This window comes from Macrotis lagotis, chromosome 3 (assembly GCF_037893015.1).
Source record: "Macrotis lagotis isolate mMagLag1 chromosome 3, bilby.v1.9.chrom.fasta, whole genome shotgun sequence".
Lineage (NCBI taxonomy): Eukaryota > Metazoa > Chordata > Mammalia > Peramelemorphia > Peramelidae > Macrotis > Macrotis lagotis.
Window position 1 is genome coordinate 72,552,201 of NC_133660.1, and position 22,894 is coordinate 72,575,094.

General features: G+C 37.6%; 1 protein-coding gene across 1 annotated transcript in view; it reads right to left on the reverse strand.

Moving 5' to 3' along the window:
• The window catches only part of TENM3 (teneurin transmembrane protein 3), a 3,314,517-nt gene that overhangs the window by 145,661 nt on the left and 3,145,962 nt on the right, over window positions 1-22,894 (reverse strand). Inside the window, exons 17-21 of the mRNA XM_074231559.1 lie at window positions 21,490-21,704; window positions 12,082-12,292; window positions 11,534-11,635; window positions 11,190-11,384; window positions 9,285-9,485 (exon numbers count right to left, since the gene is read on the reverse strand). Coding sequence (XP_074087660.1) covers window positions 9,285-9,485; window positions 11,190-11,384; window positions 11,534-11,635; window positions 12,082-12,292; window positions 21,490-21,704 — 924 coding nt within the window. The remainder of the gene's footprint in view (window positions 1-9,284; window positions 9,486-11,189; window positions 11,385-11,533; window positions 11,636-12,081; window positions 12,293-21,489; window positions 21,705-22,894) is intronic.

Genomic DNA, 22,894 nt, shown 5'->3' on the forward strand with positions numbered 1-22,894 from the left:
CCTGCCATGGGTAGGTCACTTAGACTCTCAGTTCTTTAATCAGCTCTCTAACGTTAAAAGTAAGGAATTTCTGATGCTGTTAGAAACACAGGCTTGGACTTGGGGTTTGGTCTAGATTTACAAAGTTCATTAGTTATGAGGCAATTACAAGGAATTCTTGGGACATGCAGCTTGGCATCTTGTCTATACCCAGTCTTAGTTGCCCAAACACCAGTAAGTTCTCTGCCTTGCTCAGTGTCACATTGCTAGGATGTATCAGTGATAATGTTACCTCTGGGATTTTTTGGGATTGCCAATTAAAGATAGAATTTGAGGTAACCAAGAAATTGAGGGCCATTGAAAGGATGAAAGCATTTGAACACTCTGGGACGTTAAAACTGCTCAGGATTTATTATAGCAAATTATTACAAATATACAGGTTAAAACTCCTAGAAAATCAGTAATCACATTAAGAATAGGCTAGATGAAGTGTAAGTGAGAGTGAGAGGAGAGAGAGACAGAGACAGAGACAGAGAGAGAGAGACAGAGACACAGAGGGAGAGAGACAGAGAGAGAGACACACACACACACAGATACATAGAGAGACAGACAGACAATTTAGCCACCTGGCATGGGGGCCCATAGTAAACCACTAGGGCCTAGAATGGGAGCACATGGTATAGGAAGGAAGGAGAGGTATAGACATTCTGCAGAATCAGAAGATAAAATGAAGGAGATAGAGAGAGACAGAGAAAGACAGAGAGACAGAGAGAACATGCAAGCCAGCCTAGAAGGGTGGGAGCTTCTTGTTAAATACACTTCTGTGGTAGGGTAGGGGCAAGTGGTGGTGCTATTCAACAAGGTCAAGGGGAGACAGGATACAATCAACAGGAGTCAGTTTATATCTTAGATGCAAATGGCTTTCAACAATTAACAAGATTTGAAGATGGGGACAAGAGGGATCCTCTCTTAGGCACTCTCTCATAAAACTTCTAAACTAAGGACTCTAAATTTTTGAGAGACAGAGCCCACAGAGGGGACACAATGAGGCAGTTCTCCTACTCAAGGTAACCTGGAAAAGAGCAGAAAGGCTCTGCTCCCTGGGGTTGGAGGGGTGGCCTGTCAGAGGGGTGGTCCACCAAAGCGAAAGAACTTCAGCCTCCTGGAGGCAGCCCCAGGGCGCCGGGAGCCAGGCTCACAGCAGTAGGGGAATCTCCTGATCTACGCCCCAGGGAGCACTGAGCACAAATTGGGGGAACAGTGCGGGGGGGACCTCTGCTAGAGAGCGCACATAAAACTCAGCCCTCAGGGCACACAGCGAGCAGCCTGGCCAAGGCAGTCCAGATCCAGGAAACAAGCAGGTGGAGCCTGTAAGCAGGAGCCCCCAGGGCATGAGCCCATTGAACCTAGGGAGGGGAGTGAAGAGAGACTGCCAAGCTCTGTACTCTGTCCCTGGAACAGGACTCTGGGGCTCTGACCACATTCAGATCCTGATCACAGTCTAGCCCCCCCCATAGAACAGCAGGGATCCCCGCACCTCAGCCCCTTGGCAGAGGGGGGCACATATGGTCATTCACAGACCAGGAGGGAGGACAGAGCCTTACACACTGAGACCCTTGTGGGAGTGTCCCAAAAGCTCATGAAGCACCCCCAAAACAGGCTAAGGCTGGGAAAATGAGCAAGCAGAGAAACAAGAGGAAGACCATTGAGAAATATTTTGCCTGTGAGCCCAAGAAGGATCAAAATACTCAGTCTGAAGATGAGGAAGCAAAAGCTCCTGCATCTAAAGACTGCAAGAAAAACAGAATTTGGGCTCAGGCTATGACATAGCTCAAAAAAGACTTTGAAAATCAAATGAGGGAGTTAGAAGAAAAACTGGGAAAAGAAATGAGAGAGATGCAGGAAAAACATGAAAATGAAGTCAGCAGCTTAGTCAAGAAAATCCCAAAAAATGCTGAAGAAAATACCATGCTAAAAACCAGCTTAGGACAAATGGATAAAACAGTTCAAAAAGTTATTGAGGAGAAGAATGCTTTAAAAAGCAGAATTGGCCAGATGGAAAAAGAGATAAGAAAACTCTCTGAGGAAAACAAATCCTTCAGACAAAGAATAGAACTCAGGGAGATTGATGAATTTATGAGAAACCAGGACTCAATACTTCAAAACCAAAAGAATAAAAAATTAGAAGAAAATGTGAAACATCTCATTGAAAACAATTAACAAGATTTTAACAGCATTAAAAGATTACAGATTTTGTTTTTGCTACATTCATAATTTTCTGCACTGGAACCACATTTTATTTTTTGCAAGTTAAGTTAACTTGGGGTTAAGTGACTTGCCCAAGGTCACACAGCTAAGTCAAGTGTCTGAGACTGGATTTCAACTCAAGTCCTCCTGACTTCAGAGCTGGTGCTCTATCCACTGTGCCACCTGGTTGCCTCTCACAATAGTTTTCAGATGTCAACATCACAACTCCAGTCTTTCTTACCATCAGTTTAACTGGCCCCCACACCAAGCTCCCTTCCTGCCTCCTTTGCTAAGTTAGGAATAGCTGGTGCTTCCCCATTGGACTATGGTCTCTTTGAGGTTAGGGACACTGTTTCTATGTCCAGCTCTTAGTAAAGCACATAAATTCGTAATAAATGCTTATTGAATGGTGAATGACAGCTCTTTATTTTAGAAGAAGGGAATGTGTCCTCACCCAACAGGAAGGGCTAACTACACACTGGGAGTCTTGATATTATCCACCCTATCTACAAAAGCAGGTGGTGGGTGAAGTTAGAGCAGCACAGTGTCAGATCCTCTATCAGTGCTATTTAGTCTGCTATTCAAGGACTTCTGTCATTTTACTAGCTTCCCTACTCCACCAAAACTCATACAACTGCTCCAGACAAACCGGTCTGTTCTATTTGCCATCACTGTGCTGAGTTCTTGCCTTCTGTCTTTTGGGTCTAGCTTGTCTACCTTCATGGATCTACCTAGGATCTTTACAATGAGCCAAACCCCATCCGTCCTTCATGGGCAATCATCATTCCCAGAGCCTTGCTAGCTTCCATTAGCTCATAGTGATCCCTCCAGCTCCTCTGAATTCATTGTATTTATGGACTTGCAAAGTGTGAGAATTTGGGGACCCCAGCTACATGTCTCAACTCTGCCACTTAATATTCTACTTGCACCTCTCTGGCAAAGATCACTTGCATTCCTGACTTCATCGGGTTGTGAGAGGGAAGGGTTCTGATACCTTTAAAGCACTAAATAAATTTTAGCTACTGATGTTTCCACAAACCCTGCAAGAAGAAACAAACTTTCCCACACATTCAATGAACTGGTTTGTTTTTCTAACATACTTAGTTGTTATAAGGGAATACTTCCATTAGGAAGGAGTAGGAGTAAAGTAGTAGTGATGTCAATGAAACAATGAATACAGAAGGGAGAAGGAATTTCAGAAGGGCAAATCACTTGTTTCTACTATGTTAAATTTACCATCACTTTAAAAACCTACATCATAAGTTCATACTTCAGTAAAAACTGAAGTCTCCTTTCCTGTTCTTTTTCTATCAAAATGGTGCAGTGTGTATTGATGGTTGTTCAAGTTATAATAAAAAAATAAAATTAAGAAAAAAAAGAGCACTGAGTTTGAATTTAGATGATCCACCTGAGTTCAAGTCTGACAATAGCTTGATGACCTTGGACAAACTATTTCATTTTCATGGGCCAATTTCCTCATACATAAAATAACAGAGGACAGTTTGGTGTCAAGGTGGAGAAAGAGTTAGTAATGGAGTCAGGAGGACCTAACTTCTTAGATACTTACTCACTGTGTGACCCTGGACAAGTCACTTAACCCCATTTTCCTTAGAGTCCACCTCCATCCAATGAGATGGGGAAGATAATGGCAAATCACTCTAGTATCTTTCCAAGAAACCCCAAAGGGAGTCGTGAAGACTCAGACAGGCCTAAAACTAATGAACAACAGAAAAATTGGACTATTTGACCCTAGTCTGGATGGTCTCTTTCAGTTCTAAATCTGTGAGCTTATGATTCATTCCAGCTGTAATTCGAGATCCAACTCCCCTGTAATATCTTTTTTATTGATTGTTTTCTTGTGTTATTATTTAACTCTTCAAGCATTTCAGCCTTGTCTCTCTGACCAGATGGTAGATTCCCTGAAATTAGACTCTTAGATCTCTTTGGCATGGCCTTGGGAAAATGATTTAATTTGTGTCTATCCCAGATTTATCTCATTTTTAAAATGAAAGGGTTGGCCGTGGTCAGAGCTTTACAGATTTACAACCAGAAGATATCTTAGAGGCTTTAGGTCCAACCCCCTCATTCTGCAGATTAGACAGGCAAGTTGTTCAGTATCACACAAGGAATAAGTATATGAGAAGGGATTTGAACCTGTATCCTACTGACTCCTACTAACTTACCTGATAGGATATACCACATTGTCTCAAAATGCTATGATTTGCATGTAGGGGTTTGTGTGCATGTGTGGGGAGGGCGAAAAAAAGAGTGAAGACAGAAGAGATGAGAGAAGAGAGGACATAAAGAAAAAACAGGTAGAGCTTTCCCTCTGATATTACATCTATATCTATATTTATACATGTACACATCTACATGTGCACCACATTATTACACACAGCACCCCATGCCCAGCCTTTCCCATGCCCTGGAGGAATTTTGGGGAAAATTAAATGAAGTCTAGCTGTGTCTGGCTTTTTCCCCGTTCCCCAAATGCTTGTAGTATTCTTCTTTCACTCTAAGGAGAGGAGTGAAGCTAATCCCTCGTGTTTGTGTGTGTGTGTGTGTGTGTGTGTGTGTGTGTGTGTGTGTGTGGCTAGTTCCTTCCTAGAAGGGAAGATTTTGTCCACATATTATATGTATATGTATGTTGCTGTGGCTCAGTTGTTTCAATCATATCTGATTCTTCATGACCCCATTTAGGTCATTGTTCCTGGTGTTTGCCATTCTTTCACTAGCTCATTTTACAGATGAGGAAAGTGAGACAAACAAGGTAAAGTGACTTGTCTGGTGTCACATAGCTAGTGTTTGAGGTCAAATATGAACTCAGGTCTTCCTGACCCCAGGCCCAGCACTCTATCCACTGAGCCACCTAGCCCAAGTGTGTGTGTGTGTGTGTGTGTGTATATATATATATACATACATACATACATATATGTCTATGCACCCATATGCAGCTTGTGTGCATGTTGTTTTTCTCAATAAAATATGAGCTCCTTGAGGATGTTCTTTTTTAATATGCCCAAAGTTGAGCATGAGGCCTTCCCTGGAGAAGCCCTTCCATGCTTGCAGACTGCTCACCACACCTCCTTCTATTCACTTCCCAAACACAGCCCTTCTTCAGTTACACTTCAACATATGACCACAAACACACCCATCAGTTGCTCTTCTTGGCTTCTACACTCATTTACTCCCAAGACAGGTTTCTCAGCTACCAAAAATGATCAACACCAGCTCCAGGGCCATTTCCTCAAGGCTCCTGAAGGCTGCTATGGAATCACTCCTTGAGATCTCCAGGGTACCCTTTTTTTCTCCATTCTTGACTCTCAGCTTCACTGGACCTTCATGAATCTACCAAGGCGCACCATAAGACAATTAAGCTTCATTTTTCTCAATTTGTACTAGAGAAGCACTAGTAACTCTGTAATATTAGATCAATGGGAGGGTTAATTAGACAATATCTTCTATTTTTTTCTTTCCTCCTAGGAGGGAACTACCCATGTGTGGAAGAGAGATTAGCCACCCTCTACTCCCCTTCCTGCCTTGGAGAGAAGGGAGAATACTACAATATTCTCTTGCTGAGAAAATGGGGAATGGTCTGAAAAAACCATAACTTCATCTAATTTTTCCCCTGGGACATGGGGAAGGCTAGGCATGGGTCACCATGTGAATATGGTAATGACTATTATTGCCCTCCAGCCTCAGGAGTATTACTGTTATTCCTAGGGAGGTCTATACTAATGACAATTTACTATTTTTGGACTCTGGCATTACCAAAATTATGACCTATTGTCATTATTATGGAGAACTGGTTAAATCACTTGTGTGAAATTTAGGATCTTTTGGGGAGATCAAAGTAAAAAAATTACAAAGCACAGGTTTTTCCACTTATGACAAATGAACTATGCAAGGCAGTTTTCCCCTTATCATAATATGTAAACAATAAATACTAATGTCTATTGTGTTCCAGCAGGAAAAAATGTATTTAAGATGCATAGTATATGAATGTCAGAAATATAAAAAAATAATTACACAAATATTTTAAATTGAGTAAAAAAATGAACTCTCACTTTGATCAATCTTATCAACTGTGATGGTAGTGGTGGTGTAATTTTCATCATTTACTCTTACTCAATGTTTTCTGACCTCATCACTTAACTGAAAATGTTATCTGAGCATTCTCTTCTTCCCCCAGGTCTAATCTGGAATTTTCTTTTTTCTTTTTTTTTTAAGCTTTTTGCAAGGCAATGGGGTTAAGTGCCTTGCCCAAGGTCACACAGCTAGGTGTGTCTGAGGCCACATTTGAACTCAGGTACTCCTGACTCCAGGGCCGGTACTCTATCCACTGTGCCACCTAGCTGCCCCCTAATCTGGAATTTTCTACACCAGCCATACTAGTCTTTTCACATTGCTTAACTCATACATCCTAAATGAAGCAATGTGATTTTTCCTTCCTAGAGATAGTAAAGAGCAAAGGAATCTGACTCCAGAAAATACTGTCATTTAGACCTGGAAGGGAAAAGTACATGCAGAAGAGGAGAAAATAAGGTTTCCATCAAGTTCTTGGTTAGTAAGCAGAAATCCGGCCAGAGGTTTTGGGAGTTACCAAAAGGAAACATTCCAGAAGGTTCAGCAGTTACAAATGGAATTTAAGAGCAAAACCCCATCTTTTTGGGGTGTGGAAGGTGAGGAAAACATGGAAGGGGCAGGGATAAGGGAGAGATATTTTGTTGATGAGAGGAGTAGGGTTAAGATAGTCACTCTTCTTGGGTGTGATGTGTTGCTGCCTCTCTCTCCTTCTCACTCCCAGGATGAGAACTTCATAAATGTAAATCTCCATAGAACCCTGGAAGCTATTAGGACAATACTGTCTTTTTATGCAGGCCATATTTATCTAATATTGTGCTAATATTATCTCAGTTAGGACTCACAAAATCCCTGGGAGGTAATTGCTGTTATTATCCCATTTAACAGATGAAAAAACTGAGGCAGACAGTGGTAAAGTGACTCATCCAGGATCACACAGCAAGGAAGTATCCAAGGCTGAATTTCATTCCAGGTCCAGCCTGGATGCCTCAGAAGTTAAGTGACTGGCCCAAGGTCACAAAAGAATTAAGTCAGAGAAGGGATTTGAACCTAGGTTTTCTGACTGCTCTTTCTGCTGTGCCACACCACTCACTCAGCCCTCATTCCTATGTTACCTTTCTGCAGGCTGCTCAGGAATCTGGAAAGCCCTTCTCTCCTGTCAGAATCCTACAAATCGTTCACAGGCTCATGTTCTACCTTGTCTAGGAAGACTTTCCTGATCATTTTGTCTCCCAATGATATCTGGCTCCTTTAAACTCCTGTTTCACTTATCAACTCAAAACAGGCTTCTCCTGTGGATGGGAGAGAGCTCTCCATATATGTGTCCTTGTCTGGCTTCTAACAGTCTCATGTGCTACTCTCATGTTCTGAGCAACACATGAGAAAATTAATAAAGAAAATGCAATTGTAAACTTAATAAGAAAAATGAAGAGTTCTTGAGAGTAGGGGTAATTTCCTACACTCATCATGTATGGGGTGTTCCAAGAGTCCAAAAAAACCCTATTAAATGAGGCTTCCCCTGGTACTGAGCTCTTGGTAGGCAATAAACAAATAAACAAACAAATACATAAACATACAAACAAATAAATAAATGCTGGTTAATGAATGAAACAGGAATAACATTTGCCATTATTTTGAAAAATCCCTTTTATGGAAGCATGGAATGCAGAGGCATTATGGGAGACATTTCTCTATACATATGTCATTAGTTAATATCAAGTTTATGCATCTGTTGACAGTTGAAATTATTTGTTTGAATTGAGGTCTCTTTAGTTTACCATTATCATGACTTTACTGTCAGGAAGAGAGAGAACATAACTGAATTTCACAAGTTAAACAACGTCTCTCATTTTTTTTACCAGGAGAGACTGGTCCTATTCATTACTTCAATAGAGCAATTCAAGCCAATTCAATCCAAGAGATGATTATGTGCAAGGGCAGGTAAATGGTATGGTGGATAAAGATTCAAATCTGACTAATATCAGAATATTAGCTTTGTGGACCCAGGCAAGTCATTTAACCCTATTTGCCTCAGTTTCCTCCTCTGTAGAATGAACTGAAGATGGAAATGGATAAAAAGATACTGTAGTATCTTTGCCAAATGGAAACATGGTGAGTTAGACATGACTGAACAACAACAAAACCTTAAAAAGTTATACAAGGGGCTTTTATTAGGCACTAGAACAATATTAAAAAGTCATGCCATCTCTGAGCCAAAGTCCACTGTGGGTGACACAAAGGAGAATATGATAAAGGAGAAGGAAAGAAGGAGAGAAAGTGCTCTAGGGAAGTCTGAGAAGGGAGAGATTTCTTCAGTAAAATCAGTCAGGGAGGTAACCTGGAAGCTATGGTCTGTAGGATGCAAGCTTCCCAAAACAGGGACTCAGATTCAAATTCAACAAACAACGAGAAAAGGTCTACTCCATATACACCACTGAGCACATACCAGGAAAAGGCCTAGGGATGTATTCCAGGCAAAAGGTTCTGATGCCAAAAAGAGTTATCTTTTGAAATAGCCAATGGTCCATTTAATATAATCTCTCCTCACACAGGGATCACAGGATCATAGATTTAGTGCTGGAAAGGACCTTGGAAAACATCTGGTCCAATTCCTTAATATTTCAGATGCCTCACTAAGTAAGGCTGAGATACGATCCACAGCAACAAAGAGCTGGGATTCAAACCCAGGTACCCAAGTTCTAAAGCTAGTATACTATTGCCACTAAAACAGTACACAGGAATGAGACTGTAAAAATAACCCTACATCTAATTCACATTATTTCTTCTTATTCTTCTAGTTTTCCACATGTCTAGATAACATCATTTTGTTTTCATAAAAATTTCCCTTTTTAAAGAGTTGTCAAAAGTTTTTTTTGAGTTAAAAATATTACATTATTTTAGGCCCTTTAGTCATACAGGGAGACACAAGACCATATGAGGCATTCTGATGACTCTGAAGAATCGATTGTCCTTACCATTTGAGCAATCTGGGCCAGTCCAGTTTGGGTCACAAGTGCAGGTGCCACTTTCTTGGAGGTATGTTCCATGTCCAGAGCACTGGTCCGGACACATGGTCTTCAGGATCTCACAGTTGTTTCCACCCCATCCTGGATTGCAGTGACATTCTCCGTGGATACACACCCCATGATTAGAGCAACCAGGATCTAAACAGTCAGCTGTAAAGAAGGGCAAAGAATGTGACAATAAGTCCAGAATGTATAAGAACATCCACCCATCTCTCCTCAAGAATTCTTGAAGTTCTTATTAGATAAGAGATTCTAAACATTTAAGACAAAACTAAAACTCTCCCTGTCCTCAAGGAACTTTCATCCTATTCGTAGAGTCAACTTAGACATGTAAGAAGTAAACTGATTTTCTTAGGGGAACCTGGTGTAGAAGGCAGGAAAGAAGGCCTTATCTTATAGAAAGTGGCTTTTGGGCTGGGTCATGAAAGAAACCAGGGATTAAAGAGGGGAAGGTGAGGGGAAAGTTCATTCCAGGCATGGGGGGTGATTAGAGCCAAGGAAAACAGAGAAGAAATGAATTTCTCTGTTCTATGGGAGGGACTGGTAAGAAAGTCCAGAATAATCAGATTGGTGAGTGCTGAATGGGAAGAATGTAAAATAAACTAGAAGTTCAGAACAAGAGCGTAATTTCATTTATAGGCAGTGACTTATTGGGTGTCTTGATGACAACTGCCAAGCAATTAAAATATGTTGACAAACTCTGAAGAAGTCATTGTTAGAGTCTAGAAGATTGCATAGCAAAGCAAGTGACATCCTAGATAAGAGGTACCAGCCTCAAAGCCATTTAGGTAATTGAGAATCTTGCAAGGATATGTAATTTTCCTGAATTATACTTGAGGTTTCAGACTTTTGTTCTCTCTCTCCTGCCTAACCAGAAAGGAATAAGTATTGAATTCTCTGTAACAATCAGTATCCACTGACTTAATCCACTAAGATGGAGGTCTGACAGCTGGATAGGACCCTCAACCTGTTTGAGAAATAAATGAGTTGCATACTCTCTAGCCTTCTTAATTCACTTTAATGTGCTTTAGATGACAAGATTTAATTTAGCAATTTGACTCAATAAAACTTTACACTTGTAGGGTCAATGGCCTGAAAATTTAATTCCAGAGGCTTAATTGCATTACTTTGTACGAGCAGATCAATAAAATCAATTTGATTGAAAAAGGAAAATGGTGCTTTTCCCTTTAAAAAAATTTTTTTTTAATTCAACAATGTTCTACATTGTGGCATCCTGAATGTCATCATCATATACAGTTCTAGAATTCATAAATTACATGTTGTTTCATTTGTGGCATATCAAAATCAGCCCTGATGTTAGAAATGTAAAAACACTACATGAAGAAGAGGAATGGCAAAATAACACAGGGGTTATTTCTTTTAGGATGTGAAAAAAAAATCAAATCCTGGCTGTGCCCCAGTGTACATGCTGGTCCGTCTGGTTTCCCTTTTTTTTTATGTTAATGGAAAAAATTCTCATTCCTTAAATTTATGATTTTATTACTAATATGATCTTTTAGTCTTTTTTGGGAGGATTCAGACCCTTAATATCATTGGTATAAGGGATCCCCCAACAAAAAACTTCCTCCTCTCTGAATCAGTTTTTAAAAGTTGCTTTGAATGCTTTATAGGAATGGGAATAAAAATGTTTTCTATAATATTGTGCTTCAAAAAATTTTGGAGAACACAAACTCTTTAAGATGCTTGAAATAAAAAAAAAAATCCTCCCCCCCAAAAAAAATTTTAAAAGATGGGTTGGTCCAAAGGGACAAAGAGACAACTAAGAAGTCTTTGGTGTAAATGTCTTTCTTTCCCAGGATAACAATAGGCATCTGTAAATATGTACACGTTTACCTTCTTCACAGTTTTCTCCTTTGTATCCTGAGTTGCAAGCACAAGAGCCCATAATACAAATCCCACGCCCCCCACACTGGGGGTCAATGCACTGGGTGGTGGGCACGTCACACTCCGTCCCCTTCCAGCCGCTGAAGCAGAGGCAGCGTCCTTTGGAGTACTGCCCGTTGCCACTGCACAGCACTGGACAGGCCGCTGGAAAATAAACCATGACACAAGAATTAACAGCCATCTCTTTCATTGGGGACAGAAAAGAAGCATCCTCTGGATAGGCCATCGGCAGCTTCTCGTCCTCCCGAATGGCCATTCTGGAACCCAAGAAAGGAACTGGACTAGAAACATACCTCTTGAACAATCGGGGCCCAGAAACCCTGGAAAACAATGGCATGTCCCAGAAACGCATTCTCCGTTTCCATGGCAATTCCGGGGGCATTCGACCACAGACTCTGAAGAAATAAGAAGGAAAGAAAACTTGTGGAGGTTCTCTCTCCCCGACAAAGCCAAGCAGACCCCACATCACTGCTCAATGTCGGATCCATGTTCAAAAAAGGAACCTCTACCTGTGATGCATTTTTAGAACAGGCAAAACACGAGAGCGAAACATTGCAAATTAAATTAAAATTTTAAGTTAAACTTGAACAATTTTAAAAAGTCCATTTAATGGAAAATCTCTTTTTTCTTGGCAACTGATTATCACAGTTTATTTTTCACATGTTCATTACTAAAAAAAGAATTAAAAAATATTTCTCAACTCTTATCCATGATTTGAAATGGTGGAAATTAGCAAACAACAACAAAAATTCTATTAAAACACTCTTCCTCCAACCCCCTCCCCCTCCCCCTGCTCCTTAAGTTGTGGTTCTGCAGAAATTCCTACGAAGATGGTTCTTACCTATAACGATGGTATTAAAAGACACCTGCTCTATGTTTTTCCCATCATTATAAAAAGCCAGATGCCAAATCCCAGAATCCAAATACTGTATGAAACCGGCTTCATGAAGACTGACAGATCTCGTCTGTCGCCCGGCCCTTTCCGACTCAAGCAGGTTGCGCTGTTCTCTGGCAATTAATCTGCTACCATCCAGCAGTTCCACAAAGTCATACTGTAGGAGAAATGGAATGCATTAGAATTCAGAAATTAAAAGTGTCCATTACTTTTTTTTTTTTTGCAAGGCAATGGGGTTATGTGGCTTGCCCAAGGCCACACAGGTAATTATTAAGTGTCTGAGGCTGGATTTGAACTCAGGTACTCCTGACTCCAGGGCTGGTGCTATATCCACTGCGTCACCTAGCCACCCCTGAATATCTTTTTTTAATGTATTAAGACACAGAAAGTACTATACATACACCTTCAAATTTGAGCCTCAAAACCTTCCTCAGAAGTAGGAAAACTGGGGTTGTCAGAGGTTAGATCAAGTCATAGACTTGAAGCATAAAGAGATTAGATTTCATTTAGTTCATTTTTCTTTGTGTACATGTCTGACCAGTTTTGCTTTATACCTTAGATATAGGAAGATCCAAGTTCAAATCTGGCCTCAGATAATTATTAATTGTGTGATCCTGGTCAATTTCATTTAACCAACTCCATCTCATTTTCTTTATTTGTAAAAGTGGGATAATAATAGAACCTACCTCACTGGGTTTTTGGGAAAATAAAATGAGACATTATTTGCAAAGCAGTTTGCAAACCTTAAAGCTCTTATATCAATGATATTATGATTATGATTAAAAGATTGTTGGATGGATAAAGGATGACTGAATTTTCATTGTGGTTAAACCACATGAATATATACATATTCATATACATACATGTCTATATCTGTATTTTTTCCATTTAGGACATCAGACTACTATTGAATTCTGGAACTATCTTCTTACTAATTAATTAATCAACAATCATTAATTTAGTGTTTATTATGTGACACACTCTACAGGGTTATAAAAATAAAGTAAAAATGGTCCTTATCTTCAAAGAATTTAGATTCTTAAGGAATGTAAATAATCACAGAGTTTCAGAGATGGAAGGAACATTAATAGATATCTAGCTCAATTTATACCAATCTTCTGGATACTTAGTATATTGTATGATGAATGTCAGATGGCTTCTCCTAGAAGACTATCAGAGAGGTGTACTTAATCATCTAATCATGTCCCAAGGCAACCTCTACCACTTTTTGGATAGTTTTAATTTTTAGAAAGTTTTTTCTGACATTGACTAATTTTTATTCTTTATATCTTTTACCTATTTCTCTTAATCTCCAAAATGAATGAACTCCTATTTCCACATTTAGAAGTGAAGGTGTTTAGGGACATAGCCATCTTGTCTTATGACAATTACTTTGAGTTCAACAACATTATTTTAGTTATATTAGAATCATTAAAGACTCAATTTAGGCATCTCTTCCTATAAGCCTGACCATCTCAGGTCAGGTGCTATTGTTTCTTCCCCCACCTTTAAATTCCCTCATAAAATATTTTATTTTATTTACATGTTTACAGATCGAATGTAAGCACCTCAAGGACAGAGACTGTTCTATTTTGTCTTTATATCTTTATCATTTAGCACAATGCCTAGCATATGACAAATGTCTGTTGCTTTATTACAACAATAAAACAAAACTACTCAATAACAAATTATCTATATTCTTCTGATAAAAAGCAGATCAATTGGAAAATTAAACTAACTTGAAAGGGCTGGAGCACAGGCAATAATACTAACTAGCTCCAATGAGGATCTGTGAACAGTCAATTATCATTCAATTTAATCCGATTTGTTAAGATCAGTCATAAGCGTCTAGGCTAGATACATTTAACTGCTGAATCCTGATGAAATTAGGAACCAAAGAGCATTAACTCTGAAAATCCTGTAAATTTAGGCAATAACTTGTGTGATTAAACTTGTGTACACCAAGAGAAGACCTGTAAAGAAGATAACAGATATTGAAGAGGCATCTTATTAGACTTTCAGAAAGAACAATTCAATTTTTAAAATAAGTTAAGGGTTATTATTTCCACAATTTAGGCTGAGGTTTACCTTGAGACATGAATTTTAGTATAATGTGTATATATATATATATATATTTTTTTTTTTCTTTCATGGTAGTTACATGAAGGATTCCATCTTTCTTATCATATACACAGTTTCAGAAACCAAATGGAAACCTATTTTGAACTTCAAATAGTCTCTTATTCTCATTGCTGAAAAGAAGGCATAAAAAATGTTATTTCAAATTATGTCCAAAGTTAAAAAGATTCTATTTACTCCATATACCCTAAATCACCTTTACAAATTTCCACTAAAAGTAATTAATATAAGTGGAAATAGCATTTCTGATTCCTGGGTTGTATTGACTTTAAAGAATAAAAAGATCACATTCTCAGTCTTATTCACAACAGGGCTAACAGAACTTCATTTATATCTGAATAATTCTTAATTCCTAATTTCGTGTTCTTTTTCCATTTCTTTGTTTGCCTTTCTGAGGTGGTCTTGAATGATATTTTCAACATCTTGTCCCTTCTGATTAAGCATGCATTTTTGTTCATGTGCCCTTGAATTTAATTTCTTTCTCTTTCCCCATCACTAGATTTTTCTTTAAAAAAAAGAAATATGCCAATCCCAAGCAAATAGTATCTTATTTGATCCTCATAATAACCCTGGATGACATATGCAATCATTACCTCAATTTTCCAGATGAGGAACCTGAAGGGGGCAGAGGCTAGGTGAATTTCATAGAATCCCTTGGCTAGAAATTGTTTGGAGTCAGATTTGAACTTAGCCTTCCAGACTCCGGGTTCAGCAGTTTCTGACCATTATTTGACCTAACTGCCTCTGAATTCTGGACTTTTCCAAATATTATCTGCCTCAGGATACAGAGCTATCCATTAACCTCTCTCCTTTCTCTCAATGTAGTGCTTGGCAACGGTGAAGCATGGCAATCTTTACTTTTAGAATGTGAAATGTTGACTTCATCATGTATTTTTGGTTTTTGCCCAGCTTCCATTGAGGAGATCCTTGATAAAAAATATGAGAAGGAAACAGATGTATTTCACAAATGTTTTGTGACAGATGATATCTCTATGGTCACAAAATTGATACAAAGGTGTAGAGATCCAAAGACTGCTGTGTTTTATTGTTTTTTGACTATTAAAAAACTGACTCAGCAAAGTAGAATGTAACCTTAAAAACTTTTCTGAATGTCTTTCACACATCTATAAATGAAATTACTTGATAAACTCAACTGTAGAGATAACTCTATAATTAGCATCCAGGCTAGATACATTTCAGTATTCAGTGGATCCTTTAATTAGCAACACAAATCAGGCATTACAGCAGGTAAAGATGCTCAGCAAAGGAGTCTAATATTGGGTTCAAGTGGAAGAGGGATTCCATATAGATCAAATAGATCAAATTCATGATCTTATTTTAAAAAATTTCCATAAAATTGGTTCCCTTTTTAGTTTTATTTCAAAACATTCTGGGGAAAGGATTATGAACTTCCCCACAGGCTGCTAGGTGATGCCAGAGTGCAGAATGGATCTCGAGTCTGGAAGACCCAAGTTCAAATATGGCCTTAGGTAGCACTAGTTTTATGACATAGGGACAAGGTACTTAACCTTTGTCTGTCTCAGTTTTTCAACTTTAAAATAAGTATATTATCCCTTGTTATTAATACTATCTACCTCAAAGGGTTGTTGTGAGGATCAAATGAGAGAATATTTTTAAAGTGATTAGTTTGATGTTTGGTAGACAGTAGGTGCATCGTAGGTACTTGGTCTCTCCTCCACCTTCATCCCCATCCCCCTTCTCCAGACTGCCAGAGATATCAATGGACCCAGAAAGGTTAAGAACTCTTGCTATAGATGATTATGTTTTTCAGATTTTCATAATGGCCTTAGGATCCTGAATGCTATAGGACCTCCTCAAGAAAATTCACACTCATTAAGAGAATGGTCTAACAATCCATATAGGATGAAGTATGGCAAATGGATGAAGTATGCCTATTGGCTGATCGTGACATGTAACCAGATAAGTAGTTTTAGTCCATTAGTCCATTTAAACTCGAAAAGGTAGTAGAGGTGGGCAATAAACTGGGCTTAGAATTAGAAATGAAGAAGAAACTGAGTAGGAATATATTTGGAAATTTATGTATCACTGTTAACTATTCAAGGAGACTCTTGGACATAAAATCCATCATTTTAATAGCAATATTTTTCCAATGATATTATGAATCAGGGCCATCAGACTCTTCAAAGAATCCAAAGGGCAATGGAGAGAACTACAAATTACTATAAGTAGATTTCAATGTTATCAATAATGATGGTTCACAAGAAGCAGTGGAAAAGATAACCAGAAAACATATGATTCAGAAAGAAGTTAGGCATATAGCAAGAGTGAACAGATAGATCTTTCAGGAGTTTTAAATATCTCTGGAATGCTAAAAGATTCAACAGATGACTTCTAGCATATACATAGATCCTCGCTAGGAGATTTATGGGAAGAAAGAATGTAAACCTCTTGTGGGCAAGGTCCGTTATTTTCATCTTTCTATTCCCAAACTCTTGCACAGAACCTGGAATATGATAAATTTATGTTGTTCAGCTTTCAAAGTGATCAGTATTTAGTGAGATTCTAGAGTAGTTTAAACAGAATTAGCTTCAAGCATAGTACCATAATTGTCTTATAAAGGTTTAGCATTCTTGAAACAGAAATAGAAAAGTTTTATCGGTAAGCTTGAATGTGTTTTCCTTAGCGATTTAAGTATTTTGTCTATATTATTTTTACATTTTCCACAGCCATATACATAATGTCAGTAAAAGACCAGGTCCATTAAAATGTTGATATGTTGTATTTCATTCATAAACTTGAGTGAATTCATTTTCTGGATTCTTTTTTTAATTTGTATTTAGAGACAACAAGTTAAGTGTAAAATAATAGACACTAGTTAGTGTTGGCTCTATCTCTAATTTATTATATAATCTTGAACAAGTAACAACTTATTTTTAACCTTCCAATTTCTCACCTGAAAAAGAATAGGATTGAATTACTTGGTTCCTGCCAATATTACCCTCCTGTAACTTTATTAAACTGTGTGGTAGAACCATATTCCTCACCTTGAAATCTCAAACCTAACAATGGATGAAAGACTTAGTCCATGACAAAGTCTATATTTGCTGAACCTCTTGTATTACCCAGTTTAAGATGAAGAGATTCATATGGATGAGAGCTCCTGGAGTACAAAATCAGTTTTATTGCAATTTTCTGATGAGTTGGAGTTTATTGCATCAGTGACTTAAATCTCCTTATTCCTTTGTGCTTTTTATTTTCAGTTTATCTTCTGAGCTGTTTGCTCATTGCCACTCTCAGTTTAGTAGTGGATTTTGGGGAAGTTGTAGAAAACCTATTAGGCTTTGACAAAATTTGACAAAATTCACTACATTGTCACCATAGAGAACCTGCTCTATAACACAAATTTACTGTCCTGAGCTTGTTTTGAGGAGGCTGACTTACTGAAAGGACTTTTCACTGTGTCTTCCTACAACAGCAGGAAGATTTTCAGTGAGATTCCAGAGTATTTTAAATAGAATTAATTTAAACATAGTGCCATAATTGTCTTATAAGGTTTTAGCATTCTTGAAACAGATGGAAAAGTTTTAATTGTGTGCCTGAATGTGTTTTCCTTAGTGATTTAAGTATTTTGTCTATATGATTTTTACAATTTCCACAGCCATATACATAAAAATGTACCTTTTATTACAAACTGCCTGCAGATGATTGTTTCTATTTATTTAAATATTTTTAAGGATAAAGTTTTTAAAAATGTAATGTAATATGTATTACTTTGTTCTATAATTCACTAATCACACCATAACTGCTAAGTTCAGTAGTCATCTTTTTCATTTTTTATCTTTCTTGATTTTTTTCTGCAGCACTAGAATATTGATCATGCCCTTCTTCTTGTTACTTTCTCCTTTCTTGGCTTATTTGAGCTCTCTATTGCTTCTTCTCTTATCTTTTTGTCTATTCTTCAATCCTTGTTTAATTATCCTCCATATTAACTATAGGAAATCCAAAGTTCCCTTCATATTCTCTTTACTCATAGGAGTTTAATTATCTTAAATCCATGTAAACTGGTTGTAGATAGAAAATATGCTATATGTAGATAGAAAATATGCTGTCTGTCTGTGTCTGTCAGTCAGTCTGTCTATTTTTCTCTATCTATCTTGTCCTCCTTCCCTCCCTTTCTTGCCTCCCTCCCTCCATTCCTCCATCTATCCATCTCTCTGTCCATCTATTCAAGCTTAATCTCAACCCTGACCACAGGCACCTTATCTTTGACTACTTGTTAGTCCTAGGATATCATCATCACATAAAACTTGTTTTGTCCCAAACTGAGCTCATCATAGAATTATCATTCATAGAACCTGATGTACTACCTAGTACAACATGCTCATCTGATACAGGAAGAAACTCATCTTTTCTCCTATATCTGTCTTTCCTTCCAACTTCCCTAAGTTTTTGAAAGCACCATCATTTCTCCAGTCACTCAGACTTAAAATTTCAGTCATTCTTGACTCGTTCTCCTTCCTTCACATTTCATGTGCTTTTTGATTTTAACTTGGCAAGATCTCTAAGCAAGCTTCACTTGGGATATAGTATTTTAATTCAATAAATGCTTGCTGACTATCTGATTGTTTCCCTTCTAAATGACTATTCTCAGGACTTCATCATATTTTGCTGAAGAAAACTTTCTATTCACTCTACCTACCTCTAATCTTTTTTCAACTCTGTCCTTTACTAATTATTAAATTCCTCATATGATCATATTACTCTACTATTCAACAATCTTTCAAAGGTTCCCCTTAGTTTGTTTCAAAGCCTTTAACAATGTGGTTTCAGTCTATCAACCTAGAATTAGTTTGATTTTGCTCTGATTCCCTTAACACTGATTGATATTCAGTTAAAGCACCTTATGTTCTCCAAACTTAACTGGCCATTTATGCCTTCCATATATATTCAAAAAGGTTACTCTTAACACCTGAAATGTACTCCTTATTCATCTTTGCCTATGGGAATTTTCTTTTCCTTCAAGGGATAGCTCAGTTACTAGTCATCCCTGCAAATCCTCCCTAAATCCTTCTCCTGAAAGTATTTCAAAGTTTTTGCAAGTGCTTGTCTGGATCCCCTCATTGCATCAGTATAGTTGAATTATACACAGCTATAACAGGATCATTCTTCACAGGAAGAATGTAAACTGGTTGTGGATAGAAAATATGCTATTTTGCATATTTGCATGCTTAACATATTGTTTTGTACAGAGCAGACACTGATAAAAATTTATTGAACTGAATTGCATTTTTAAATCATGCAAAGTATTGAAAAAATAGTTTGTCCTTCATTTTCAAAGGTCATGACATCAGGGAGGTGATGCCATGACAAGCAAATAAACTGGATTTGAGTGAGGGGGGCTGTGCTAAGTTACCAGCCTCATTTTCTCCTCTAGAGTCATCTGGGTCCAGTCATCCAGATATGAATCAGGTTGACTTGGAGATGGCCCCAGATGTGAGGGGAATCAGGGTGAAGTGACTTGCCCTAAGTCAAACTAGTAATAGTCAAGTGTCTGAGGCTGGATTTGAACTCCTGAATCCAAAGCCAGTGCTCTTTCCACTGAGTCACCCAGCAGCCCCAAATGAAAAAAATAAACCACACATAGTATGAACAACTAAGTTGTCTATTGCTATTCTATAAGCTAAGCTAAAGGCAAAACAGCTTCCCAAATAAGGAAACAATATTTCAATATTGTATTTGACCCTCATCAATAGCTCAATTCTGCTTTCAGCTTGACAAAATTTTCAATTTTGAGACCCCCCCCCCCATTTGCTTAAAAAATAAATGCCCTTGGAAAATGGTTTTGGCTCAATTTTATATCTCAAATGTTGGTAATTTTTAATTTTGGACATAAAAACACATGACTAATTTCCTACCCTGACTTTTTAACATATGCATTTATTATTACTATGGAGTGGACACCCTATGAAATGGAAGTTCCTCCATTGCCCAGTGAGTGCTGGAGTGGAAGGACGTTGAATGACAGCGATGAACTTTACAATGTTAGCAAGAGGCTGGATGAAGGAAGGTCCCTTCTGAGGCTAACATTCTAGGAATATAGGGAATTTGGGAGGAAAGGCAGTTAGTTGTAAGAGAAAAGATGAGTTTCTTCTTGTATCAGATGAATGTGTTGTACTAGGTTCTATGTACAATAATTCTATGATGAGTTCAATTTTTGGATGAATTTAGGATCATAAATAAGACTTATAGAGGACATGAAGCCCATTGAGTTTAATCCTCTCATTTTAACAGAAGAAGAAGCTGAGGCCCAGGGAGGGTAAGTAATCTGCCCCAGACACACAGGTATTAGAAGTAGCAAAGGCAGGATATGAACCCATGACCTCTTACTCCATACAGGTCTTTTCCCATTATACTGTGCTACAATGTACATATGATACACTTGCTTCTCTACAGAGGCTGCCGTTTTTTCATGATTTGTTTCTTCTTGTAAGTAATAGTCCACCTGTAAATAAATGGCATAAATTGATGCTTTGGACAACTATTAAAATTTAGGATATGACAACTTATCCTGATATAATTGCCAATACTACAATTTTTAGTTTATTTATTTGCAGAAAGAAAGCACCACAATCAGGGCATAACATTTTTAAGAGGATGAATGATAATTTGAAATAATTTACTAATTTGTCAATTTAACAGCTTTGAAGGAAATCACCTTACCATTAATTTGGCTGAGGGAAAACCCTTGGTGTTTGAGTTTGGAGACTTGGGATCATTCTGATTATGACCCTTACTAGTTGATCTTATTAAAAAAAAATTTACTGTCTCAGAGCCTCAGAGGACAATAATATTTGCATTCCCTATCTCAGATGATTTTTGGTAAATTTTTAAGACTGGTTACAAAGTGCTTACTATTATTATTTGTTTAAACATATGCTCAAATTGTTGTTCACCCTGGAATATTAGTTCACTTTCATATTTGCTACACCTTTATTTGTAAAAACGATTGAATCAAGACCAGAAGAAAATGTTTTTTCTTCCAGAAGCAGATCTAATCCCATATGAAAGAAAACAGAAGCCAATGTGACCTTCATTCACTATTTCCCCCACTGCCATGATCGATGCAAAAGGGGCCAGTTCTGCATACAGTTGAACTCAGAAAGATGAATAACTTTAAAAACTACAAACCAGCTGGTTTCATCTTACTGATCATAACAGGTAAGCTCCTCTTACCTGAGTATGGGAAGGTGGTAAGCCTTTGCGGCCATATACTCCAATCAGTGCATCCTTCTGGAGGGAGATATTGAATTTAAGAAACTGTGGCTGATCAATAAAGAGCTGTGATCTCCAGAATATCCCCGGAGGAACCTCTTGAATTGCTCTCCGACCAATATCAAGTTCTCCTGAATCTATGGTGTTATTTTCTTGTGCAAATCCACCTAATTTTCCTGTGTGTAAAGATACCCACAAAGGATGAGAGAAAAACAAATGAATCAATTATTAAGCAAGTCACTTTTACAAGGTTTTAAATGAAAAAAAAACTAAATCATATAATAGTCCATATTCTTACTATATCTAAAATACTACCCATGGATGCTCACTTTTAAGATTCATGCTTGGCAGTCCTATTTTTGTGCATTCCTCCAGATCTTGAAGTCAGAAACTTTTGACTTTCCCTAAGACAAGCCTATTATTGAAGCTGCTTTCACACCTATCCTCATTCCTGATCACTATAAACATAATTATCTTACAAAGTATAAGTCTTGTTATTTTTAAAGAAGGATTAACTCTGGTACTAATCAGTCATTCTAAACATGCCATCATGCTAGAAAGTGTAAATTGAGGAGAAATGGATTATTCAGCCTCTCAAGGCAGTCTGTAAGTAAACAATAACAAAAAGCAACCAATGGCACTGATATAAACAGTTTTCTCAGAATTATATATTAGGATGAGAGAGGAATCTGATGTAGAAATGAAGAAAGGGAAGAATAATAAACAAAGCTTTACGTTTCCATAAGCATATGTTTTGGAAGGGTATAGCAAAGCTTAGCCTCCTCTGCTCTTTCTTCTTTCCAAAATTTACTCTACACTGGCTTTTCTTAATGAACTACCTATCCACCTTCAACTTTCAGGGAATGAACTGACTGATTATCACTATCCTGCAGGTGGATGGTAATTTTCCAGATGGCATTTTATTATTATATTTTTTGGCAGGGATCTTTGTAGTTTCAGTACCTAGAACTGATTTGGTTTTAGTACTTAGCACAGAAGATACAAAAACTAAAGAAATAAAAAAGTAAAAAAAAAAGAAACACCTCCATTCCTTTGAGAGCCTATATTATATTTTAAAAGAAAGGGAAATATAATGTCTAGGGATCTTTTTTTCATGGTTTTCAAGCAGTATAATAATTCTTAAATTATCTCTTGTTGATCTGTTTTCCAGGTCAGTTGTGTTCATTATGAGATAACTTACATTTTCTTCTATTAAATATTTTGAATTTTTCAAATCTTTTTTGATCCTAGCTTCTATTTTATCAATTCTAATTTTCTGGGAATAATTTTTCTTGGATAAGGGTTTGTGCCTTTTTATTATGAACTATTGCCTTTCTGTATCTTTTTTTCCATGGGCCTCATTTTT